Genomic DNA, 27856 nt, shown 5'->3' with positions numbered 1-27856 from the left:
TGCCCTCTTTGCCAACTCATCCCCCCTCTCATTCTCCTTCACCCCTACATGTGCTGGAACCCATAGAAATTTTACCTGACCTCCCTGATTTGCAATTCTTGTAACTAACTGAAGGACTTCATAAAGTATGTCTTGCCGACTGTTTGTGTGAAAAGACCTTAAACTTGCTAGAACTGAGGATGAATCTGAACATATCAATGCTTTGGCTTGTCTGGCTTTCTGCACCCATTGCAACGCAACCAACACTGCCAGCATCTCCACTGTAAACACCTCTAACTTATTAGATGTTCTTCTGCTGATTCCAATTTCTTTTGCTGGTATTACCACCCCAAACCCTGTCACTCGTGTTTCAGGTTCCTTCGCACCATCCATATAAATGTGAGTATAATCACTACACTTTTCCATCACATGACAGTTAAATGCATTTACCAAATCTGTTTTATATCTTTCTTTCCTTTTTACCTCTAACAAATGCCAGTCTATGTCTGGCCATACAAGCTTCCATGGAGCTACAACTGGATAAACTACTGAAGGACTTATCCTCAGATCAAATACTTCACATTCTTTCACAGTATCATTCCCTACCCGACTAAAGGTATCCCTCTGAAACCTCCCATTTTCCCAGCACTCCTGCAACATTCCTTTAGTATGGTGAGAATCATTGTGCCCCTGCAAGTTAGCCCAGTAGTTTGCCATCAGTTGCATCCTTCTTAATTCCAAAGGCATTATTCCCATTTCTACCTTTAGGGCTGACACTGGTGACGTTTTGAACTGCACACTCTCAAGGCCTGAGCCTGAATCACATCCAGTTTCCTTATTAGAGACCTAGCTGCTGATCCATATACTATATTTCCATAATCCAATACAGATCTCACTAAAGCCACATACATTCTCTTCAAAGCTGAACAACTTGCTCCCCATTCCCTACCAGTCAAACATCTCATCACATTTATTACTTTTTTACATTTCTCCTCAACTTTCCTGATATGGTCTGCCCATGTTAATCGTGAATCAAATATAACTCCCAGAAATTTAAATGATGCAACCCTTTCTAATTCAACCCCATACATTCTTAACTTCTTCCCTACCTCAACCCTTTTCCTGGTAAAAAATACAGTTTGAGTTTTATCTACTGAAAATCTACATCCCCAATCATAACCCCACTCCACCACTTCATCACTTGCTTCTTGTAGTTTCCTGATTATATGGTCCATGTTCCTGCCTCTTTTCCACAAGGCCCCATCATCCACAAACACTGACCTACCTATATCCACTGGTACCTTTGTGAAGACATCATTGATCATAATGATGAAAAGTAACGGGCTAATCACACTACCTTGAGGTGTGCCATTTTCCACTATGTACTGTTTTGATAATTCTGATCCAATCCGAACTTGAATTTTTCTACCAAACAAAAAAATCTTTAATCCAATTAAAAACTCTCCCACCAACCCCCATCTTGTGCAGTTTAATTAATAATCCTTCCTTCCACATCATATCATAGGCTTTTTCAATGTCAAAGAACACTGCCACTACTGACTCTCTATTTGTCTGGGCCTTCCTTATTTCAGTCTCTAACATAATCACTGAGTCCATGGAATTCCTTCCCTTTCTAAAACCACTCTGATAACTTGCCAGCATTCCCCTTTTCTCAAGCTCATATGATAACCTTTCTGTTATCATCTTACATACTATCTTACATATACTTGATGTTAATGCAATTGGTCTGTAGCTAGTGGGTTTTGACAGATCCTTGCCAGGCTTCCTTATTGGAATTACTACTGCTTCTTTCCATGCACTTGGTAATCTTCCCTCCTCCCACACTCTGTTATAAAAATGCAGCAACTTCAAGAGCGCTCCTTCTCCTAGATTTTTTAGCATCACAGAGCATATCAGATCTTTCCCTGGGGAGGCTGGTCTCGATCTCTTTATTGCTCTCACCATTTCTGCTAATGTAAATGGATCATCAATTATATCATCTGTTCCTTCCCTCCTGCTTAATACACCTGGGTGTTGGCTCATTATTCTTTCCCTTCTTCTTCTCCCTTCAGACAAATTTTCTGAACTGTGTATCAGTACAAATGACTTGGCCATGACCTCAGCCTTATCCCTACTGGAGACTGCAGTTTCCTCCTCAGATATCATTACTGGATATTCCCATTCCCTTCTATCTCCTCCCATCCTCTTAATCATTCCCCATCTCTCTCCCACAGGTGTTGTTCTTCCTACCTTGTCGCAAAAACTCCTCCAACTTGCCCTTTTAGCTTGACGTATAGTTCTTCTCACCACTGCCTGTGCTTTCTTATATTGAACCAAATGCTGCATATTATGGGTTCTTTTAACTAGCCTGAATGCTCCATTTCTGTTTTTTTACAGCCTGACAACATTCCTCTGTCCACCATGGTACCAGTTTTCTATTCATCCTATTTTTACTCCTAGGTATAGATCCTTCTGCTGCCATGATAATTGCTGAAGTCACCTGACTGTTTAATTCATCTACATTTCCAGAAATATCAATCTTTGTCAACCCTTCTTCACTCAACTTCTGGAACTTACCCCAATCAGCTTTTTCAAACACCCACTTTGGGGTTCCGCCACCTGGTCTTACTTCAACTCTTTCACCCACTGAACATAAAACTGGGTAGTGATCACTGCTTACTGTTGAAGCAGTCCAAACTCCCCAGTTACTAATGCCAGCCAAGGTATTAGACACTAACGTAATATCTAACACTGACTCAGTTCCTGTTGTTATATCTATCCTTGTGCTGCTACCATCATTCATACACACCAAATCCCTTTCTTCCATCAAATCTTCAATTACCTTTCCATTTGGATCTGTAATCTGATCCCCCCATATTGTGCTATGAGCATTGAAATCTGCACACCACACTACTTTATGTCTGTTTTGTCCTTGTATCTTTAATAGGCTGTCCAAATCCAACCTTTTACATGGATTGTAGTAGTTAATTATAACCACTCCCTCCCCTCTCCCCCACACTTCCACCACTATGTATTCCTGATCATCTCCTTTTTCCAGTACCCTATATGGTATACCTTGCTTGATTAACATAGCACAACCCCCTCCTCCCCCTAGATTTCTATCTTTCCTTATCATTGTATACCCATATACCACAAAGTCTAAAGTTGGTTTCAACCAAGTTTCCTGAATACACACTACATCCGGTTTTACAACCATTTCTTTAATAAAGTGCTTGAATTCCTGGCTATTGGCCAGTAAGCTCCTTGCATTCCATTGTAAAAGAATCACCATAATTAGTATTAACCAACACATGACACTTCCTGGCTTGACTGATTACTGAGGTTCTCCCTCACTTCCTCCCATGTCAGTCCTACTAACCCTAAATGGTTTACTGCTGCTTTTACCACCAGCTGAATTTTGTCACTTTTTGACTTTACCTCAGCCGTACTATTAATCATTCCTGCAATGAATGTTACTGGAGCCTTTTTGTCTACATAAATCCTGTCATTTGTTCTTTGTTGCATCTCTCGTATCCCTATTGCTCCCTGTTCATTAGGAACATTATTCTGTTCTCTTGACATTCTTACAGCTTCTGCATAAGTGATCTTTCTTTTCACTCTTATTTCTTGAATTTTAGTCTCCCGTCTCACAACCGCACACCCACTATATGCAATATTATGAGCTCCTCCACAATTGCAGCATTTTGGTTGAACTCCTGTTCCGCACTTTCCATATTCATGATCACCCCCACATCTAGCCCATCTCCTCTGCCTTTTACAGTTTTTAGCCACGTGTCCAAACCTTTGACAATTATAGCACCTCAATGGCTTTGGCACATATACCCTTACTGGGTAACTCATGAAACCCAGGAACACCTTCCTTGGCACTCTTTCTTCTTCAAATTCAATCAATACAGATTCACTTTCCATTTTCACTCCCTCCTTTGTTGTTTTCAGTCTTTGAACATTCATTACTTTCCCTCCTTTGATATTCCTCTTTATCTCCTCCATATTTATACTCATTGGTATCCACGTGATCACTCCTTTACAACCACTGTTTTGTGCTCCCACCCACCCAGTGTATTCCACCTTGCATTTTCCTATCTCTTTTAGCTTGAGTGCTTTCTCAAGTTGTTCCTCATTCGCACATCTTACCAATAAGTTGCCATCATTAAGGACTTTTGCAAATACTATTTCCCCTATCTTATTTGTCAGAGTTGTTGTTAGCACAAACTGGTTAATTTTCTTCATATGTCCCTGACTTCTCATTAAACCTAATTATGACACCTCCTCTCTGAGCTTGTTCATCTTCCTCAGTTTCAGAGCTTTTTCCACTATCATTTCTTATTCTTTTATTTCCTTTGTCTTGGTTTTTATTCATCTGACTCCTCATTACCTCATTCCCTTTATTTCTCCCTTCACAATAATCCACCTCTCCCCAGCTGCCTACCTCTGGTCCCAAGTCTCTATCCCTCTCCTTCTCCACTTTCTTTCCCTCAACCCCACCTCTTAGCTTGTCCGCCATTACCGGACCCACACGACCCCCTCCCAGCAATTTCCATTCCTTCCCCACTCTCTTTCCCTCAACAGGTTCCAAACCACATTCACGCATCAAGCAAAACACAGCCAGCTTCCAGTCGAGCCAACTTAGCCGCTCCCCTTCTCAGACGCCGGATTGCCAGGCCACTCCTAAATGGAACCCGACTCCCGACCAGCCCACTCCCGCTGTCCCCAGCCACGTCTCGATGTCGAGCAATACCTGTCTTTTCATTGGCGTACAGAAGGATCTCGTCAGACAGAACTGGGAACTCCCAGAATGGCTCATTGCGAGAAAGCAATGAGTAGAATATGTAAAACAGGCACACCTACCATTCACTGAAACAGCATTCATTTGGCCGGTTGAGGCAAAGAGTAAGGTTCACGGTACCCTTTATCGCCTGTAATTCCCGCTTTTGAGAGGATGGCTGGTTGGGGCGAACACAATGTGAGTAAATAAGTATGACAGATGCAGACTCCTAATATAATGTTTCTTGGATGTTTTATGAACTACATTTGTGAGTAAAATGTTGTACAAATTACTGATTGAGCTGAAATCAAGTTTCACAAATGGACTTTGTTAAATTACCGCAATTCCCTTGTCAATCATTTTGTTGTCTTTTTGGAAGGAAATATTGTAACAATAAAACAAATAATCGAGGTCTCAGATTTAAAGTAGATCAGTAAGTCGTTTTAGGGCGTGTCGCGTCGGAGAGAAATACGTATAAAATCGTAATCTTTTAACCAGCTGCATAAATGGTGGTACATTCTAGAGAAACTAAATCCCCTTTATAAAGCGTCTCTTTGTCGAAGGATCAGTGCTCCTGCAATCTAGGGTTTACAATTTCAGACGGATCTGTTTACAGTGGCTTCTGAAAGTAATACAACCAGGAAGTATATGGCAAAAGTGCTTTATTAAGTTTCCTCTGCATGGTTTCCAACCAGAATTCTTCTGAGTACGCTCACAAAATATAGTAAATTACCCTGAACTGGGTCTATACAAACCGGATTGACTTTTTGTTTGCCTGTGGGTCCAAACTATTAAAAAAAACTGGATTCACAACTTGTTTTGCCAGAAATCAGGTTAGATTTTTTATTGACACACCCAAGGCAAAAAAAATGTATAAAGGGCATTTGTACATGGCTCTATGTGCATTACATCAATTTTTTTTAAATGGAGACATTAGGAATTATGGTGTGTAGTCAATGACTTGCAGGGATGTATTTCAGTGACTATTGTGGGCATGTGTTGCAACAGGAGAATAGATTTAATTCAAAGAAATGTAAAAAGATGCATCTTGGCAGAAAGAACAAGTCGAGGTGGTCTGCCAAACAAAGAGACCTGGGTGTGTCACAAAAAACTGCAGAATGTGGCAACTAGAGCTTAAAAAAAATTGCAGGTGGAACTCAGTGGGTCAAGCAGCAACTTTGGAGGCAAGGAGATGGTCGACATTTTGGGTTGAGACCTTGCATTTGGACTGGGAGTGTAGAGGAGAGACAGCCAAAACAAAGAGGACACAGTAAGGGAGGAGGTGGTAAATGATAGATGGATCCAGGGGAGGAAAAATTCTTTCAGCAACTTGTTTTTTGAGACCAGGCAATGGACTATTACTAATAATGCATATGGGGTAAGGGATACCTGACATTTCCTTTAATATTGAGCATTTTGTATTTTCACTAACAAAGACTGTGTATGCAGAGATTTTCTTTTTAATTTGTAAACTCGGATTTCAAAAAAAATTTGATTTTTTTTTCCAGATTCAAGTCTTATGCACATTTGTGATATATAGAAATCTAATGCACGAAAAAATATTTTGTATGGTTATTATTTGTGAGAGAATACCACTGCCCTCATTATGTTCGCTCTGAGTAAACTGAGACCATATTTAATTGGATTCATCTGCCATGTAGAAAATACATTTAATCAAAGTGAGAAATACACGGCTTCATTTGTAAGATATGTGTAACAGTCTCCTACCAACATGGCCAATATTTATTTGTTATCAAAATCACTGAAATGAATGATCATACCTGGTAGCCATTACTGATTGTGGGAATCCCCAAGTATAAATCAGCTGACTGGTTTCTCTTTCAAACCTTTTGGCCACCAAAGTCTTGCTTTGGCTGTAAAGCTTTTTGCAACCTCATGTCATGAAAGTGGCAAATGAATGCAGAAAATAGCCTACAATTTCCTTTTAAACCTCTGCATAAAGAATTAATAAGAACCTTTTCTCTGTAAAGAAATTTTTTATGCAAATTTGAAGTAAGGACAAAGAAAACTGAAATATTCAGAAGCTCAGGCAGCTGAGTAAGCACTGAAGGGTTAATGATTCAGGTGGATGATCCTTGGTCATGTAGATCTGACATGTTAAGACCTATTTCTCTTTCTCTCTCTCTCTCTCTCTCTCTGCACAGCTATCACTTGACCTACTGAGTATCTCCAGCATTTTTCCCCTTATTTTGGCTAGCTTTGCCATTCTGTCAAAACTTAATGTGTTGTCTGTGTGCATACTTCATTTGACTACTAATTGTATAAGCCTTTGAGCTGAAGATATTGGTTCTTTAAGAGGCTCATAATATTTATTGTCACATTATCCAGGTTGTTTCTGAATTATTCTTCATGAGCACTAGTCTAAATGCCTCTGACCATGCTTGCTTGTAATTGGAAAGTATATTGGACATGAATTTTGTGGAATAGGGCATTTTGTTAGCAGGCCCATAAGGTTGGATCTTTTTGTGCAAATTATAGTCTGAAGTGGCATGCTCCATAATTTGCTTGAAATGATAGCACAACGAGGTTTGTTCATTGAATCACTATTACCTTGTTTCTGTATGTTATTTACTTAGATTGTGTAACAAACTAGCTTTAACTTTACTATATGTCTTCAAAAAGATGGAAGGGTTCAAAAGCCTCCTACAGTAACTGCAGAGTGATAGTAAGATTTGGAAGTGAAATAATGTAGGGAGCATAATGAAAATGAAGGAGACAAATAGATAAAAAAAAGTTTAATCTGTGATAAACTCCAGAAAATTGTTCCATTCCTAGCCATACAGAAATATACAATCTGTTTATAAAACTTGTTCCACCATGAAGAGGCTTTTAAAAAATTTTAACTTCCTGAAAAATGAAATGATTGATCATATTTTAATTATATTTTCTCATTTTGTAGGCAAGAGGCACTGTCAAACCATACCCTGGCTTTAATGCTTATCATGATGCCGAAAATCTTCGTAATTCTATGAAAGGACTAGGTAACTACAAAGCCCTTAATCAATTTTTCAGGAAGCTGAAGGGGTTTGGGTAAGGCAGGTAGGCAGGAGCATCTCTAGTCTCCTCTTGTTTGGTCTTCAGAGAGTGACAGACATTGAGCTGCCAAAGGATCACCAAATGCTGAGAGTGAAAGGGAATATGCTCCCTTCAAAATAACTTTTTTTTTATCTTATTGATATAGTGTTGTGCATGTGAAAGTCTCATAAGAACGAGAACTTCTTTGATAGTGTCAGGGTGTTTCATATCCATTTATGATGATGCAATTTCTTGCTGTGTTGGCATGTAGCACAGCAGATATGATCTTTACAGGCAGGTCTTTAGAGATACATCACATTACAAACACCCATAAGGGAGTGTCAACTCTGAACAAACGGATGTTGCAATGAAGTGAAGGGGTGGCGGAAAGTTTGAAGAATTGTGTGTTAGATGTATAAGCTGGTGAGGTGAAGGGTGAGAACCAATGGAACTTTATTCCTGTTCTGCTTGGGGGAGGTGCAGTAAGGGAAAAAGTGCAGGAAATAGAGGAAATAACAATAAGGACTCCAACTACAGCGCAAGGTAGGCCCTGTTTTCTGAAAAAGAAGGACATCTCAGATGTCCTGGATTGGAAGTCCTCATCTTGAGAACAGGTGTGACAGAGTAACTGAGAGAAAGGAATAGTGTCCTTACAAGAGACAGTGTGGGAGTACATGTAGTCTAGGTAGCTGTAGGAATCAGTTGGATTGTAGTAAGTATCAGTGGATAGTGTGTGTCCTGAGATAGAAATGGACCAAATGAATTTAAGGGCTGATGGAACTTCATAGCGAAGTTGATGAAATTGAACGGTTCCACATGGGTGCCGGAGGTGGCATCAATGCATTTGTCACTGCAGTCGAGAAAGAGTTGAGGCAGGGTACTGGGTTTGGAATGTGGACAGTTCCATGTAGTCAATGAAACAACAGGCATAACAAGAGCCCCTTTGACCTCCTATGGCTATACCCTTGATTTCAACATATTGAAAGGAATTAAAAGAGAAGTTGTTTAGGGCAAGAGCAGTTCTGCTAGGTGTAGGAGAAAAAAAATGATGGGATCAATTTTCTAGAAAGAGATGGAGAGCACTAAGGTTTCCGGATGAAGGATGGAAAGGTCCAGGGACTGGACATCCATGAAGATAATGTGGTGGGAACTAGAGATTGAAAGTTGTTAAAATGGTGGGGAGCATATGAGATGTCCAAAATGTAGGTGGAAAGGAACTGGATAAGGGGGATAGGATAGAACTAAGGTCTGAGGAGATAATTTCATAGGAGCATGCAGAAACAGTGCCCACTAAGTCAGTTTTGGAAGGGTTGGAAGAGATGGAAGTATTCTTTCAAAGTTCAGAAGAACTGGGGCAGGCTGATGAAGAAAGATAGAAGGAGATTTTTTTATTGCTTATAGTCCACGGAGACCCTGCGTGGCTAGTGAGAAACTTGTGGTAAATTTGCCATAGAGATCTCAGTAAAGACATGAGTGCAGTATTTTCATGTCTCCAGAATGTAGGCAAATACCAACATATGCTCTGCCTGCTACTGTGAGTCAAATTTCCTGAGTGTGGAGTTTGGCAGTTATCAATGCAGCAGTGAGAGGTGGTAGAGGTCAGTATCTGCAGCTTGAGTTGATCCTGCCATGTATTCAAGAGGCACTATAAGCTTTAGCAGCTCAGGCGATGCAGTTGAAAGATATTTGAGGCCGTATAGGTCCCAATGGGGGAAAACATTTAAACCTCAGCATTGAGTCTCAAAGTATTAAGGCCAAAAAATATTGCGTAATATTGGGAAAAGCAAGGAAGTCCTGAAAAGATAATTTGGTGAGCTAGGCAGAAAGCTGAGGAGTAGAACCTCCAGGGTAGTAATTTCTGGATTGCTGCCTGTGCCACGTGCCAGTGAGGATAGAAACAGGATGATTTGGCAGATCAATGTGTGACTGAGAAGCTGGTGCAGGGGGCAAGGTTTCAGGTTCTTAGAGCATTCGGATCTCTTCTGGGGGAGGAATGACTTGTACAAAAGTGATGTGTTGCACCTGAACCCAAGTTGGACCAATATTCTCTTGGGCAGGTTTGTGAGAGCTGTTGGGGAGGGTTTAAACTAATTCGGCAGGGGGTTGGGAATCAAAGTGAAGGGACTTGGGATAGGATAGATGGTAAAAAAGCAAAGATAGCATGCAGTCAGACTGTCAGGAAGGGCAGGCAGATGACTGGACAAAATTGCAGTCAGCAGGGTGAGTATCAGTGCATTAGGGATGCAGAATCAAAAAGGGTAGCAAATACAGTACTCAAAGTGTTATATCTCAATGCATGGCGTACAAGAAATAAGGTAGACAATCTTGTTGCACTATTACAGATTGTCAAGTATGATGTGGCTATCACTGAATCATGGCAGAAGGATAGTTATAGTTGGGAGCTAAATATCCAAGGTCACACATTGTATCAGAGGGATAGGAAGGTAGGCAGAGGGGGTGCTGTGGCTCTACTGGTAAAGAATGACATCAAATCAGTAGAAAGATGTGACTTAGGACTGGAAGATGTTGAATCCTTATGGGTTGAGTTAAAAAACCGCAAGGGTAAATGGACCTTGATGGCAGTTATATACAGATTTCCCAACAGTAGCTGGGATGTGAACCACATATCACAACAGAAAACGGAAAGGCATATCAAAAGGGCAATGTTACAATAGTCATGGCAGATTTCAGCATGCAGGTCAATTGGGAAAATCAGGTGGTAATGGATCTCAAGAAAGTGAATTTGCTGAATGCCTACGAGATGGCTTTTTAGAGCAGTTTGCTGTTGAGCCCACTAGGGGATCAGCGATACTGGATTGGGTGTTATGTAATGAACTGGAGGTGATTAGGGAGCTTAAGGTAAAAGAACTCATAGGAGGTAGTGATCACAATATGACTGAGTTCAACTTGAAATTTGATAGGGGAAAAAATAAAGTCTGACATAGCAGTATTTCAGTGGAATAAAGGAAATTACAGCAGTATGAGAGAAGAGTTGGCCAAAGTAAATTGGAAGGAGCTGCTGGCAGGGATGACTACAGAGCAGTAATGGCATGAGTTTCTGGGAAAAATGAGGAAGGTACAGGATAGATATATTCCTAAAATGAAGAAATACTCAAATGGTAAAATAGTACAACTGTGGCTGACAAGGGAAGTCAAAGCTAATGTAGAAGCAAGAGAAAGCATACAACAAACCAAAAATTAGGGGGAAGATAGAGGATTGTGAAGCTTTTAAAAACCTACAGAGAGCAACTAAAAGAAAGATTTGGAGTGAAAAGATAGCATATGAAAGAAAGCTAGCAAGCAATATCAAAGTGAATAGTGAAAGATTTTTAAAGTATATAAGAAAATAAAAGAGAAATGAGAGTGGATTTAGGACCATCTAGAAAATGAGGCTGGAGAAATAGTGGGAGATGAGGAGATGGCAGATGAACTAATTAAGTATTTTGCATTAGTCTTCTCTATAGAAGACACTAGCAGTGTGTCAGGTGTTGAATGGTGTGAAGGAAGAGAAGTGAGTGCAGTTACTTTTACAAGGGAGAAGGTGCTCAAAAAGCTGAAAGACCTAAGGTACATAAGTTACCCAGACCAGATGAACTGCACCCTAGGGTTCTGAAAGAGGTAGCATTAGAGATTGTGGAGGCATTTGTAATGGTCTTTCAGAATTCAGTGGACTTGGACATGGTGCCAGAGAACTGGAAAGCTGCAAATGTCATCCACTCTTTAAGAAAGGAGCAGAAAGGAAATTATAAACCAGTTAGCCTGATCTCAGTGGTTGGGAAGATGTTAAGAGTCAATTGTTAAGGATGAAGTTATGGAGTACTTGGTGACATAGGATAAGATAGGACATAGTCAACATGGTTTCCTTAAGGGGAAATTGTGCCTGATGAACCTGTTGGAATGATTTGAGGAGAAGTCAAGTAGAAGGGAATGCAGTGGATGTTGTATATTTGGATTTTCAGAAAGCATTTGACAAGGTGCCATACATGAGGCTGCTTACCAAGTTAAGAGCAACATGGTATTACAGGAAAGTTACTGGCATAGTTAGAGCATCGGCTGATTGGTAGGAGCCAGCGAGTGGGTATAAAAGGATCCTTTTCTGATTGGCTGCCAGTGACTAGTTGTGTTCTGCAGGGGTTGGTTATGGGAGAGCAAAAATCACACATAAAAATGAGGACAAGCATTGAGCCATGTGAAAACCAACACTGAAGATTACACTGCAGGTTAAAATGGATATTCATCATCATGGCATGTTCTTTTAGATTACCTAAAGTGTCGCTTGCTTTTATCTTCATTCTGTGGTGTATGTTCAAAGGTCCATGAACTGCTCTTGATTTTTTTTTATGTTCTTCATTGGTTGAATGTCAAGTTCCTTCCAAGTTGGGCTTCTATGAAAATGTGCTATTGGAATCCTGAAAACCCTGCTACTTTATGTAAAGCATAATTGAATTAATTATTAGAGATTAGTGAAAGTGCCCTACTATTGTCTCCTTTGGTTTGATTTTTGGACCCATTCCAATACAGAATTTTGGTATGTTTTGTGATATTAGAGGTATAATATAAATGTAAGTTCTGTCTCTCAAATTGATCAGTTTCTAAAAAAGCTAATAACAAGATAATATTTTAGCATGACCATAACATTCTGTTTCAGTTATTGAATTATTAATTACTTAAAATAATTACTTAACACTATCACATCAAACATCCTTTCTCCTTTGCTCATTGTCCCTGAGTTGTCAGAATAGGTATATAGCTATGAGTTTTTTACTTGTGAATGTAGGATATACAGTACTTCCATTTGGATTGATAATCGTAGTATATTTTGTTTCTTTCACAAACTCATATTTTAATTAGCAAATAGTTTACAATGAATAGAACTGCACACAAATTGATTTGAAGATCACTCATATTTGAAATAAATCTAAACCCTCAAGATGAAAAATTTATTCATCTGTCAGACCTACAAGGATTTTGAAAAAATCCAGAAAGTGCATCATGCAGTGTGCTGGAAATCCTAGTTTTTCTCAGGATATGAATTTTCTGTATGTGACAGGTCCATTCTCATTTACCCTATTAATTTCTACATCTTCAGTTATTCCACACTCTACATTTTTAGGCTTTAGGCTTCCTTCTGTCCAAAGAAAAGTTAACAAATGGTGAATATCTTTTCAGTTGAAGATAAAAAAGCCCTTGTTTGTTTTGCACTCATTAGTTCAATATTCAGGAATATAATAGCTGCCATTTAACTAATTTTGAAATTGAGCTGGACTGTGTGTTTTTAAAAAAAAAAGTAACTGTCCACACTATATCTCCCAATGTGGACTCCTGTCCATTGGTAGATTAGGGAACCACTTCATCAAGCACCTTCACTCCGACTGCCACAACAGCCAGGATCAACCGTACCACCGATTTTAATTCTACTTCCCATTAGCACACTGACATGTCTGGCCTCATCCTCTACTGCCAGCATGAGGTCTGGCACAGACAGAAGAAGCAACACTTTGTATTCTGTCTTGGTAGTCTCTAAATGGATGGTATCTGCATCAATTCTCTAACTTCTAATAACCACTCCCTTCTGTTCTCCTTGCTTCCCCCACCCCCTTGTTTTTTCCTCATTCCCGTGGCCCTTCCATTCCTTTTCTTCCCCTCTCTACCCTCTCAGCCTGCACATTACCTACTTGAATTCAAAGTAAGGGAATTACCACCTCTTTCCCTTTATTTTCTCAGTCAACTGAACTCTCCTATCAAATTCCTTCTTTAGCCCTTTGCCACTTCTATTTCCTCCCAGCTTCTCACATCATTCTCTTTCATTCCCTCTCCCCTACCCACCTATGTACCTTCCCCCTCTCTCCTGCCTTCTTGTGCACCTATCCCTCTCCCCTCCACTTAGCTTTTTGTTTCGGCTTCTGTCTCCAAAATGTCATCTGTTCATTTCCCTCCATAAATGCAGCCTGACCTGCTGTGTTCCCCCAGATTCTGTGTGTAGTGCTCATTGGTAATGTTAGTTTCTCTGCAGCTGTGTACTTTAAAAGCTACACATACTTGTAGAAGAAAGTCCAGATTCAGAATTTTACTCCTAAATACCACTGGACATGTTTAAAACACCATGCAAAACCATGAGCAGGTGAATTACTTGGACCTGAAAGTTTGATGAGATGTGTTGTAACTTGTAACTAACTTTCTCAAAATATGTGATAGTGATAGCTATTGTTACCTTTGTAAAGCAGTTACCCATGGTGCGTTTAGTCAAATACTAATTTTCTTGCACTAATCCCAAAAGGAACTGATGAAGATGTCATTATTGATCTTCTGTCAAGCAGAACCAATTTTCAAAGGCAACAGATCATTCAAGCATTCAAGTCAGCTTATGATCAGGTAATAAAATATCTTAATATTTAAAGATATAATATGTTATTGTAAGATTAGGATGCCATTTTTTGTGTGGGGAGATAGGTTTGATGTTTCTCTCTGAATAACTTTTATGTTCTTTCTTTGCTTTGTGGCTTTCTGAAAAAGATCTTAAAAATCAGAATTGTATATGGATACATGCTTTAATAATGAACCTTTGAATTTAGACCTTAATATACCACATTAAGTCTTTGTGGATGTATCTCTGATTTTTTTTTTCTGCAAATGCATCAGTAGCAAATTCAATTCAGCCTTCATATCAAGCATAAATATAAATGCAAAGAAAGTGTTGATCTGGATATGAATGAAATAGTTTGGATTTGGGAATTATTACTACTATATTCCCATATTTTACTTTTTGACTACTGGGAGCATACAAACTGTTCTCCTTCAACTCCCAGAGAGATGTATATAGAGCCACTAATGAGCATGTTTCACCTCTGTAGACTTAGAAGACACGACCTTTGGAATGAATGCCGCATTGCCATTGACGTGGTCTTTAATTCATGATACTGAAAAAAAATTGTAAAATATAAGGTTATAATTGAAAGTTCTTTTCAGATTTGAAATTGCTAGATATTGAAATATTTGAAATTTCTTCTCTGATAATAGAATAGTAATGGACGCATGCTAAATTGCATCATGGACTATTTTCTTCATACAACATTTAGAATAGGGGTTCCTTTGTAAATTAAAACAAATAGTTATTGTACTGAATTATAAAGGCAGAATGAAAAGATTCTTAATGTACTTATATTTTCTTGTGCAAAACGTCAGAAATCTGGTGTGCTTTTGGTAGAAGTAATTCCGATACTTAGTTTGTATCTTGTAAAGATGCCACAAATATTATTGACAACATGCAACTATTTACGCATAAAATCTTTTTAAATAGATGTGCTTCCAGTTGGGATTGTCAATTTGTCTGACTATTATTTTCAGTTAAGATTATTGGATAAATTTTTGAAATAATTCCCTCCACATTTTACAATAAGTTGTTATTCACATGTTGTAGTTAAGGACTTCCTGAGGATAACATAAAAGTATGGTTATCACATTCCTACATCTCACTGCTCCTGTTCCTAAATAAGGCTGCAGCCACTCACCCAGCCCACGATTTGGATCCTGGCTCCAACCACACACTGACTACTAATATTTAACTACTTAGCAGCACAAGACGTCAAGTGCAATTCATTTCATGGCAAAGAGGATTCACCAGACACAACAATATAAGGCTTTGAGGGGACAGACAATAAATGTCAACATTTCAGATAATACACATTTGACCTTGTGAGTAAATGGATCCACTGATAGTACGTCAGCTGGAAACAAAGGCTTGGTGTTAGCTGTAAATATTTGGCAAATTGGATAAGGAGCATAGCAACAGGATGTACATCCCCTGTTTGCTGTTTGACAGCATTTATCGTTAGATATGCTGGAGTATTAGGAAATTATTCCTTTCCATGTTTGACATCAGCTGTGGCTCAAAACAAACCTTTGTGTAATATTTTCTAGTTTATCTATCCTAATGCACTTTGTGTACAATTTAAAATGTAAACTTTGATTAATGCATTATAATTTTACAGAACCTAATTGATGAACTGAAGGGGGAGCTTGGAGGGAATTTTGAAGCTGTGGTTGAAGGATTAATGCTGACTCCTGCTAAGTTTGATGCACAGCAATTAAATTATGCAATGGAGGTGAGTCACAGCTAATATTTGTCCTCCTTCACAAGTAAAGTTTCATAGCTTGAAAACAGGCTACACAAATTTCCTCAATCACCAACTTTCTAACTAGTGGCATGGTAATTAATGCTGATGCCACACAGTTTTGTCCCACCTGGGTATAATTCTGACTGTGTGGAGTTTGTATGCTCTCTCTGTAATCACATGGGTTTCCTCCAGATGGTCTGGATTCCTTCCACATTCAAAAGATGTGCAAATATGTTAATTTGCTGCTGTAAATTACTCCTCTTGTAAGTGGGTGGCTAAAGCTGATGGGCACAAGAGAGAGGGTGGATTATGGCAGAATAAGTGGGAAAATGGGACTGTTGGGAATGCTTAGAGTTAGCAATGACTTGATAGGCTGAATAGGCTCTTTCTGTGCCATGAAGAAAAAATATAAGGCATACCATCTGCCAAATTTAATAAGGACAGGTAAGTGACATCCCTTACCATTGTTAGAAGCAAGTTGTGACATCACTGCATGTACCACAAAGAGCAAGTGCTTGGCTGAACTCCCCAGTGGTAAACAAGCTTTCTATGAAACACCCATTAGTGCAAACGTCTGCCCCAAAATAAATTGGCCACTTATTTCTGAATGTGTGCTTTGAGGAGCAGATGTGCTCCCCCCAACCACATAGTAATTCATCCCATGCACTACCCCTCTCACAGCTCCAATTAATTACAACTGTGCTAGCCCTATTTTCATCCCGAGAAGCCTAATCTTTGAGTTAGGCCATAATCTAGGAAGCTGATGTTACATTTTGCTCTTTTCCTTTCTCCTTCCTAAGGGCATGAAATGTCTGAGAGCTTCCTGCAGCATCTGCTGAAAGCCTGTCTTCCTCTACTCACATTTGGACTATTCCTGTAGCACTGATCCATTATTTGAATATGAAAGACAATGCCAGGGATTCATTAAGACAAATCCATTTCTTATATAAACATATATTAGTCTTGCTTGAGGGAGAATTCTCAAAGATAAAGTGTTCCCAAATTTCTAAGCCTACATGTTTGGTCTAAATCTAAAAGGAGAGAAGGGATGGACTGAAAAAAAATCCATTGTGGGGAGGAAGGATAAAGGGCTGGAGAGGAAGGAATCTAATACGAGAGGAGAAAGGACCATAGGGCAAAGGGAAAAGAGGAGGAGACCCTGGGGGAGGTGATAGGCAAGTGAGAAGAGGTAAAAGGCCAGAGTGGGGAATAGAGCAAGAGGGGAGGGGGAGGAATATCTTTCATCTGAAGGAGTTGATATTCACGCCATCAGGTTGGAGGCTACTCAGATGGCAGAGAATGTGTTGCTCCTCCACCCTGTGGGTAGTCTTATCTTGGCACAACAGATGGCCATGGACCAACATGTCAGAATGGGAATGGGAATCAATTAAAATGTTTGGCCACTAGGAAGTTCTGCTTTTGGCAGATGGACAGGTCTCACCAATACAGAGGAGGCCACATTGGGAGCACTGGACACAATAGATGACTCCAGCAGATTTGCAGGTGAAGTGTTGCCTCACCTGGAAGGACTGCTTAGGGCCCTGAGTGGAGGTGTATGGGTAGTTGCAGACTTCGGCCATTTGCAGGGAAAAGTACTGGAAGGGAGAAGCATAATTTCTACTCCTAAATTTTATTAAGATCTTGGATACAATTTGAATTCTTTGTTTTAATAGGGTGCTGGAACTGATGAACATACCCTAGTAGAAATTTTAACTACAAGAACAAACAAACAAATTTTTGAATTGGCTGAAGCTTACCAATCAGGTAATGGAATTATTTCCTAACTTCTACAGTAATCAAGATGTTTGTTTTCATAACTGTTGGTAAAGAAACCACACATCTAAGCATTATGTTCGTACTTTGATCCACTCCTAAGCTATCTGTTTCGTATTTCAGAGTTGTAGCATCTTACAGGTCTAATGAACATAGAACATAGGATTGTACAGCACAGTACAGGTCCTTCGGCCCACAATGTTGTGCCGACCCTTAAACCCTGCCTCCCATATAACCCCCCACCTTAAATTCCTCCATATACCTGTCTAGTAGTCTCTTAAACTTCATTAGTGTATCTGCCTCCACCACTGACTCAGGCAGTGCATTCCACGCACCAACCACTCTCTGAGTAAAAAAAACCTTCTTCTAATATCCCCCTTGAACTTCCTACCCCTTGCCTTAAAGCCATGTCCTCTTGTATTGAGCAGTGGTGCCCTGGGGAAGAGGCGCTGGCTATCCACTCTATCTATTCCTCTTATTATCTTGTATACCTCTATCATGTCTCCTCTCATCCTCCTTCTCTGCAAAGAGTAAAGCGCTAGCTCCCTTAATCTCTGATCATAATGCATACTCTCTGAACCAGGCAGCATCCTGGTAAATCTCCTCTGTACCCTTTTCAATGCTTCCACATCCTTCCTACAGTGAGGCAACCAGAACTGGACACAGTACTCCAAGTGTGGCCTAACCAGAGTTTTATAGAGCTACATCGTGACTCTTAAACTCTATCCCTCGACTTATGAAAGCTAACACCCCATAAGCTTTCTTAACTACACTATCCACCTGTGAGGCAACTTTCAGGGATCTGTGGACATGTGCCCCCAGATCCCTCTGCTCCTCCACATTACCAAGTATCCTGCCATTTACTTTGTACTCTGCCTTGGAGTTTGTCCTTCCAAAGTGTACCACCTCACACTTCTCCAGGTTGAACTCCATCTGCCACTTCTCAGCCCACTTCTGCATCCTATCAATGTCTCTCTGCAATCTTTGACAATCCTCTACACTATCTACAACACCACCAACCTTTGTGTCATCTGCAAACTTGCCAACCCACCCTTCTACCCTCACATCCAGGTCATTAATATGTGGAAGAAACTGAAGCACGTGAGGGAAACATGGAAAGGGCTTTTCCTTAATCCTACTCGCCAAGACCTTCTCAAGCCCCCTTCTAGCTCTGCAAAGTCCATTCTTCAATTCCGTCCTAGCTATCTTGTATCCCGCTAAAGCCCTGTATACTCCCTACTTCCTAAATCGTAAATAAGCCTCTTCCTTCCTTTTTACTAGATGTTCCACATCTCTTGTCAACCATGGTTCCTTCACTCTACCATCCTTTCCTTGCCTTAATGGGACAAACCTGTCCAGAACCCCATGCAAGTTCTCCCTAAACAATTTCCACATTTCTGTGTTATAAATTTATGCTCCCAACTTTCTGCCTAATAGCATCATTATTCTACCTTCCATAACTAAATACTTTCCCATATCGTGTGCACTTACTCCTGTCCAAGGCTATGATAAAGGTCAGGGAGTTGTCGTCACTGTGTCCAAAATGCTCACCCACTGAGAGATCTGTCACCTGACCTGGTTCATTGCCTAGCACCAGATCCAGTATGGCCACTCCTAGTCAGCCTGTCTACATATTGTGTCAGGAATCCTTTCTGGACACATTTCACAAATTCTGCCTCATCTAAGCCTTTTGCTCTAAGGAGGTACCAATCAATTTTAGGGAAGTTGAAGTCACCCATGACAACAATCCTGTTATTTTTATTTCTTTTGAAAATCTGCCCCCTACCACCTTTGTGTACTTCAGTGTCTCTGTTGCTATTGGATGAATCTTCTCCAGTTCTGCCAAAGGACCTTACAGCACTTGCTCTTCAGACTTGAGAGATGCTCCTCCTCCTTTGGTCACTGACAGCAATCCCACAATTCACTTTGTATCGGAGTTGTAGAGTTATACACCAGAGAAGCAGGCCCTTTGACTTACCATGCCCATGTTAGTTGTTTTGTTCATCTACATTAACCTTACTTATCTGCATCTTTTGCATTTTCTCATTACCTCAAGTTTTATTTTCAGAAATGCTTCAGATGATTGCCACTGAGTTCTTTTTCTGCAAAAAGAAGTGTGGTATCTGGTAGCACAGATTGGCTCAGTATGCGTCTGAGAGCATAATGCAATATTGAATATGATTGATGGGTGTGGATAAACCTATTTTTTTCATTCCATCATTTGGCAAACACTGTTCCACAGGGTTCTAGTTAGCATTAATTAATATTACATTCCCCTATGCTGCTGGACCTACCCTTTCAATTCTACAACTTACCTTTTGCACTTCCCCTTCCTTGCCCTATTCAGGTATTTTTTTTTACTTCTGTTGAACTTTAAAACCAGATTTTTCATTATCCCCTTCATTTTATGATTGGCATTTGTGGCAATTTTGGACACTCAGACTAAAATATTTTCTGTTATGTCTCCTAAATCCTACAGTGACTAGTTAATTATTGGTTTCTCCTCAACCTCGCTTCACCTGTGCATAGTTCCTTGTCAACTACTGCCTGCTGATATAATTTCAACAGCCGCAATTTCCTTCTGATATCAGAATCAGGTTTAATATCACTGACGCATAGTTTGCAATTGGTTGTTTTGTATAGTTCAATGCATAATAAATCAATAAAATTACAATAAGAAAAAATATATAAAAATTAATTTTAAAAAAAGTGAGGTAGTGTACATGGATTCATTGCCCATTCAGAAATATGATGGTCGTGGAGGAAAAAGCTGTTCCTGAAACATTGAGTGTTTCTCCTCGGGTTCCTGTATCTCCTCCTTGATGGTAGCAATGAGAAGAGGGCGTGTCCTGGGTGATGGGTTTCCTTAATGATTGATGCCACTCCTTTGAAGATGTCCTTGATGCTGGGGAGGCCAGTGCCCATGATGAGGCTGAATTTGCAACTTTCTGTGCCCATTCCTCCTTTTAAGTGCTTCTGGTTATCAATGTTTGGCTTTAATGCAAATTCTTGGCTGTCTCACCAATCTATAGGACCTGAGATTGTCTCAGCCTTTCTGTAGACTTATAAACAGAATGTTTTACTTTATTGATAATCTTACTAATGTTATAACTTGTTTTTATGACCACAAATTGTTGATCTTTCTTTCAAATCATTGAGCTGCTACTAACTTTCTAAAATCCCAAATAAGCGTACAGTTGGTGTGTTCAGATTTTTCTCAGATAATCAGTTCACACCAAAAGGATTCTCAAGCCAGCTGACTAGATCAGTGACTCCTTGGGGGGGGGGGGCATGATTGTTAATGCCTCCTACGCTTTATCCTTATTGTCCACTGGTTTGTACATGCGTTGAGTGGGATGCTGAGGCCCTACTCTACTGGTGTTTTGGTGACTCCTGTTGTTTTTGTAACTATCATATAATGTTGATTTGGATTATTGACTTAAAGCCTCAGTTCATCATAGTGGGAACTGTTTCTAAAGGAAACATAAAATGTCACAACCTGAAATAAAACCAGAAACTGCTGGAAATACCCCTTCAGGTCAGGCAGCATCTGTGGAAAGATAAATATTAGTTTCAAATCCAAGCTTTTCATCAGAGAAATCAAGTTAGTTTAAGCAGAGAAGCTGGGGGAGAGGTAGGTGGAAAAAAGGGAATATCTGTGATGGGGTATAAATAGATGACCAATTGTTAAGGAGTGGTTCGGATTAAGCTTCTTGTCCATGTAATGTGTTGCTAATGATAAAACTAGGGGACATAAAAACATACAGCACAATACAGGCCCTTCAGTCCACAAAGCTGTGTGGAACATGTTCCTACCTTAGAACTACCTAGGCTTTACACATAGCCCTCTATTTTTCTAAGCTCCATGTAGCCATCCAAGAGTTTCTTAAAAGGCCCTATTGTTTCCGCCTCCACCGGTGCCGCCGGCAGCCCATTCCACACACTCACCACTCTGTGTTTTTAAAAAAAAACAACAACTTAACCCTGACCTCTCCTCTGTACCTACTTCCGAGCACCTTAAAACTATGCCCTCTCGTGTTAGCCATTTCAGCCGTGGGGGAAAAGCCTCTGACTATCCACATGATCAATGCCTGGTCACTGGCCTCCATGCAGAATATGACCTGTCTACAACCACTCTTTGTCTTCTGTGGGCAAGCCAGTTCTGGATCCACAAAGCAATGTCCCCTTGGATCCCATGCCTCCTTACTTTCTCAATAAGCCTTGCATGGGGGACCTTATCAAATGCCTTGTTAAAATCTATATACACTACATCTACGGCTCTATCTTCATCAATGTGTTTATTCATATTCTCAAAAAATCCAATCAGGCTCGTAAGGCACAACCTGCGTTTGACAAAGCTATGCTGACTATTACTAATCATATTATGCCTCTCCAAATGTTCATAAATCCTGCCTCTCAGGATCTTCTCCATCAACTTAACAACCACTGAAGTAAGTCTCACTGACCCATAATTTCCTGGGCTATCCCTACTCCCTTTCTTGAATAAGGGAACAACATCTGCAACCCTCCAATCTTCCGGAACCTCTCCCATCCTCATTGATGATGCAAAAATCATTGCCAGAGGCTCAGCAATCTGCTCCCTTGCTTCCCACAGTGGCCTGGGGTACATCCCATCCGGTCCCGGTGACTTATCCAACTTGATGCTTTCCAAAAACTCCAGCACATCCTCTTTCTTAATATCTACATTCTCAAGCTTTTCAGTCCACTGTAAGTCATCCTTACAATTGCCAAAATCTGTTTCCATAGTGAATACTGAAGCAAAGTATTCATTAAGTACCTCCGCTATTACCTCTGGTTCCATACACACTTTTCCACTGTCACACTTGATTGGTCCTATTCTCTCGTATCTTATCCTCTTGCTCTTCACATACTTCTAGAATGCCTTGGGGTTTTCCTTAATCCTGTCCACCAATGCCTTCTCATGGCCCATTCTGGCTCTCCTAATTTCATTCTTAAGCTCCTTCCTGCTAGCCTTATAATATTCTAGATCCCTATCATTACTTAGCTTTTTGAACCTTTCATAAGCTCTTCTTTCTTCTTGACTAGATTTACAACAGCCTTTGTACACCACGGATCTTGTACCCTACCATCCTTTCTATGTCTCATTGGAACGTACCTACTCAGAACCCTACACAAATATCCCCTGAACATTTGCCAAATTTCTTCCGTGCGTTACCCTGAGAAAATCTGTTTCCAATCTATGCTTCCAAGTTCCTGCCTGATAGCCTCATATTTCCCCTCACTCTAATTAAACATTTTCCTAACTTGTCTGTCCCTATCCCTCTCCAATACAATGGTAAAGGAGATAGAATTGTGATCACTATCTCCAAAATGCTCTCCCACTGAGAGACCCGACACCTGACCAGGTTCATTTCCCAATACCAGATCAAATACAGCCTCTCCTCTTGTAGGCTTATCTACATATTGTGTCAAGAAACCTTCCTGAATACACCTAACAAACTCCACCCCATCTAAACCCCTCACTCTAGGGAGATGCCAATCAATATTTGGGAAATTAAAATCTCCCACCACAACAACCCTGTTATTATTACTCCTTTCTAGAATCTGTCTCCATATCTGTTCCTCGGTGTCCCTGTTACTATTGGGTGGTCTATAAAAAACACTCAGAGCTTTTGACCCCTTCCTATTCCTAACTTCCACCGACAGAGACTCTGCAGACAACCCCTCCATGACTTCCACCTTTTCTGCAGCAGTGATACTAGCTCTGATCAACAGTGCCACACCCCCACTTTTTTGCCTCCTTCCCTATCCTTTCTGAAACATCTAAAGCCTGGCACATGTCCAGCCATAAGAGAGAGAAAAGAAAAAACTGAGCCAAAGTGATGGTGGGCAGAAATAGTCAGTCCTGCTACAGACAAACAGAAAAAGTTAGTTAACTAAAGTTGAAGAATTTGATATTTGAAGGCGGCAACATGCCTGACACAAGATGAGGTGCTGCTCCACAAGCTTGACCTGTCAGACCTGCACAGGCAGGTTCCTCCCAGTCTCCTGTTCCTCTTTTGTGCTAATGGTAGTTCACACCTACGTATTAGGAAGGTGCATTACTTCCACCTGCTTACTGGAGTATGACAGCAGCCATGACAGGGATCAAACCTGTTTTAATTTAAAAGGTTCATCAGGGCCCTACGTGACTTCAGGCATTAGAATATCCTGCCGCCTAGGCACCCCAGATCAACCCAATAATTGTCTAAACAGCTTCCTACATTCTAACGAATATCTGTGGCTCACCATGATCACATGCTCCACTGTCTCTGGTACCTCACAAAAGTCACATCATCCGTTCCCATGTTTATGAACAAGTACCAAAGTAGAGTGGAAACCTATGTGTCCTAACCTCAATTTCACCAACTGCATATCTTCCCTGCTATTACTTCCCAAAAGGTGCCTACCCTGAACTATGGAACCAAATTGTAATATCACCTCCCTGTCCCACTCCTAACCCACAAATTCTGCCATTTTCTAATCCCAGCCAACCTAATACAAGACTTGGCTTACTACTTTATTGACTATAATATCTACCTCTGACTTAGAGCCTGTTTTCCTATAACATCTGCCCTTTCATTACCTGAGACACCCACATGTGTTGGTACCCAACAAAAATGTACTACTATTCCCGCACTCTCCAGAACATATAAATTGTATTACCCTTCCATCAACTTGAACGCTTTGATTCCAAATTCTGCTGTACCGAGGCAGAATCTGAGCAGAACATAATGCTATTTGGCTTAACTTGTTTGACCCATTGCAAACTAATGATAACGGCAATAAATTCTGCTCCGTAGACAGACAACCCATCTGTCAATCTTTTCCCACCTCAACATTAAACCAAGGGATAAATATCCCAGAGCCAATCCAATTACTAACTGGTTCCTTAGAACCTGTAAAGATAGGCAAAAAGGAAAAATACTTTTGCTATAGATGACCAGATACCCTCTCACCACCCACAAGACCCTGTCTATCCCCCAGTAATGAAAAAAGTGGAGATTTCCAAGATGGAACTCATAGCCAGGCCATTGTTGGGCTAATCCACAAATCCTCCAAGACGATACTCCCGCACATATTCCCTAATTATCCACCCAAAACATTTACCAATTTTGTTAGTGTATTCCCAGCAATCTATTAAACTGAATATGTCCAATGGGACATTTCCCCCCCCCCCACCCTACTATGGAAGTCTGGTATGCAAGGCTCAATTTTTCTCTCTGCATGTCGAACGGCATTTTGCCTAGTTCAAGCCCCAATGCATCTCATGGTGTGGAATACTCTACTGCAGATTCTAAGTGCACTGGCCAATAGGAAATCCATCCAATATAAAAGTGAACGAGCTGCCTCCCTAAAAATCATACAACCATAGTCCAGACAAGAGTGCATTAAAGCATGATAAATTATCAATAGCACACCCTAGAGGCCCCCCAGTCATACCTAGCCATACACCACAAAAAGTTAATGACCTGCTCACATTTATCCTCCAAAAATGTTATATGTGTTCTCCAAGTTAGTCTCGCATCCAACCATAATCCCAAATATTTAACCACGGGAACCCTAGACAGTGAACACCCATATAGAGTAAAGTGAATATTATCCAACCCATGTTTCCAAGTAAAAACCATATATTTTGACATAGAAACTAAAAATTTTAAACCATTCTTCCATTGCTGATAACGCTGTTTGCACAGACCTCCCTACGTAGGCAGTATTACAACCCCTTTTCCACAGAGCCCCATCATCAGCATATAAAAATAACCTAAACCCAGGCCCAACATCATCAAAAGTATAATTGATAATTAGATTAAACAATATTGGACTGATAACACTACCCTGGGGGCCCCATTATCCACCAAAAACTCTGATGACACTTTTTCACCCACCCTCACTTTAAATGACCAGCCAAACATAAAATCCAAAACCCAGTTGTAAAGCCTCCCACTAATATGAAGATTACTTAATTTTATCAAAGGTTCTTCCCTCCATAGCATATCATAATTTTTTTCTATGTCCAGAAACACTGTAACTACTCATTCTTTTACTGTAAAACTTTCTGAATATCATTTCCCAGTAGTACAAGGGCATCATATGTAGATCTTCCTTTACGAAACCCACATTGGTAGCAACTAAGTAATTCTCTCTTTCCCAAAGCAAACATCAGCCTTATTACTATAATTTTTCCATTATTTTACATAGTGAAGAGATGAGAGCGATAGGCCTGTAGCTACTTGACAGTGTCGGATCCCTCCCAGTTTTAACAACAGGCAACACCAGAGCCCTTTTCCAGTCTCCTGGGAGCATTCCTTGCTTCTGGACATTATAAAACTCAAGCAATTTTTTTATGACTCTCCCAGGCAGATGCTGGAGCATATGATAGCTAACCATATCCTATCCTGGGGCTGTAATACTGGCACTATTGACAGCAAATTTCAGTTCAGTCAACATAAAGTCATCATCCATGGCATTCTCAAGCATCTCTGTTTCTCACAAACCTTCCCATTCTCCATCAAAATACACTGTCATCTCTTAATATACTCATCGCCTAAATTGTCTAGTCTATGTATCTTTGCAAGTGTGTTTCTCAGACATTTATTCTCTTCTTCGTCTGTTGTAGCCAAATTTCTATTCTCCACTAACACTGGAATCTGGTGATAACCTCTGACACCATTCATTTTCTTTAGCATTCTCCACACCACTGTCGTGCCAGTTTTCCTCCCAAATGATGAGGAAAAATCCCCTACAAGCCCCCATTTTATACCCAACTCCTATACTCAAAGCTCTGACTAATGAAGGCCAGTGTGCCGCATGCCCTGTCCACTCCCCATCTACCTGTGAAGCTGATTTCAGCCAACTATGCACTTGAACTCCTAAATTCACCTGTTCCATAATGCTCCCAGAGCCCTTCCAAATAACAATCCTTGCTATTGCTCTTTTCATCTGAAAGTTCATCAAGGCTTCTTACATTAATCTTATGTTTCAAAACACAAAATGCCTGTCTCCAGTCTCTGATAGCCTCTGTACATTCCTGTGTCCACCAAAGAACACATTTCTTACCAGCTCTCTGAGACACTAAAGGAATGGCTTGATGGGTTGCCCCACACAAACTAGAAGTTATACTCTGATGGTCTTCTTCTCTGGTATCACCTAGAGACAATTAATCAAATGATTTCTCACGCTCAACGGAAAATTTTCCCAGTTTGCCCTCTTAAAATATCAATTAGTACCAGAACCCAAATTCTTCCAGTGAACCTTGATCCCTACAACACACAAGACTGGGAAATGATCACTCCCCATACAATCAATCATTGCAACTCAACTACTAAGTCCGGCAACTGGAGCAGAGATGAGAGTCAAGTCCAGACAAGAGCCCTACCATTAGCAATATGATTTGCTATGATATGAAGGCCCTTGTCTTTCTTCCATCATTTAAACAAATTAAATCATGTTCTCCCAAAAACTCCTCTACTACTGCCCCATTAACATCTGTAATCTTACTGCCCCACAAAACACTATGTGCATTAAAGTCACCACAAAAAATAATTTTACCGGAATAATTTCCCCCTATTCTCCCCAACCCTTCCATAGACAGTTCCCAACCTGGATTATGAATGTTCACAATTTTGATGCCACCCTGTGTATATAACAATTCAATAATTACACATTTGGTATTCTCTGGGGAAAGCAAAATTCTGTACAATAAACCCTCCTTCACAAAGCTGGCACAGCCTCCTGCCACAGCTGTATGTCTATCATATCTCACAACCTCATATCCCAGAATCTTTAATGATAAATGTGGTTGGAACCAAGTTTCTTGTCTACAAATAACACTTAAGGGAACACAAAAACCTAAAACATATGCTTTAAATTCCTGTCCATTAGCTAACAGACTTGTCACATTCCAATGAAGAACTTCAAGTTCATTAGAAACAATCAATGAAAGCACCCTGTGTACAGTCATCCTCCACCACCAGCCCATTGCCTCTACTATCATTCCCCAAATCTTCTCTCCGAAGTACTTTATGTATGACCTGTACTGCAGTAATTCCCTCTAAACCTAAATATTTTGACGCTGCATCCAGCACTATCCTGACTCAATCAGGTTTCTTTCTTACCTGTACTGTTCCATTAACTACAGCACATA

At 40.2% G+C, this 27856-nt stretch overlaps 1 protein-coding gene across 1 annotated transcript in view; it reads left to right on the top strand.

Annotated features, from left to right (window-relative positions):
• Window positions 1-4750: 4750 nt before the first annotated feature.
• Window positions 4751-27856, top strand: part of LOC140211837 (annexin A4-like) — a 42458-nt gene continuing 19352 nt past the window's right edge. The window contains exons 1-5 of the mRNA XM_072282011.1: window positions 4751-4963; window positions 7686-7767; window positions 14079-14173; window positions 15790-15903; window positions 17589-17679. Of these exons, the coding sequence (XP_072138112.1) occupies window positions 4940-4963; window positions 7686-7767; window positions 14079-14173; window positions 15790-15903; window positions 17589-17679 (406 nt within the window). The 5' untranslated portion in view covers window positions 4751-4939. The remainder of the gene's footprint in view (window positions 4964-7685; window positions 7768-14078; window positions 14174-15789; window positions 15904-17588; window positions 17680-27856) is intronic.

This window comes from Mobula birostris, chromosome 18, assembly GCF_030028105.1.
Source record: "Mobula birostris isolate sMobBir1 chromosome 18, sMobBir1.hap1, whole genome shotgun sequence".
In the NCBI taxonomy this organism is placed as follows: domain Eukaryota; kingdom Metazoa; phylum Chordata; class Chondrichthyes; order Myliobatiformes; family Myliobatidae; genus Mobula; species Mobula birostris.
The sequence above is the reverse complement of the archived record's forward strand: the minus strand, read 5'-3'. Positions and strand labels throughout refer to the sequence as shown.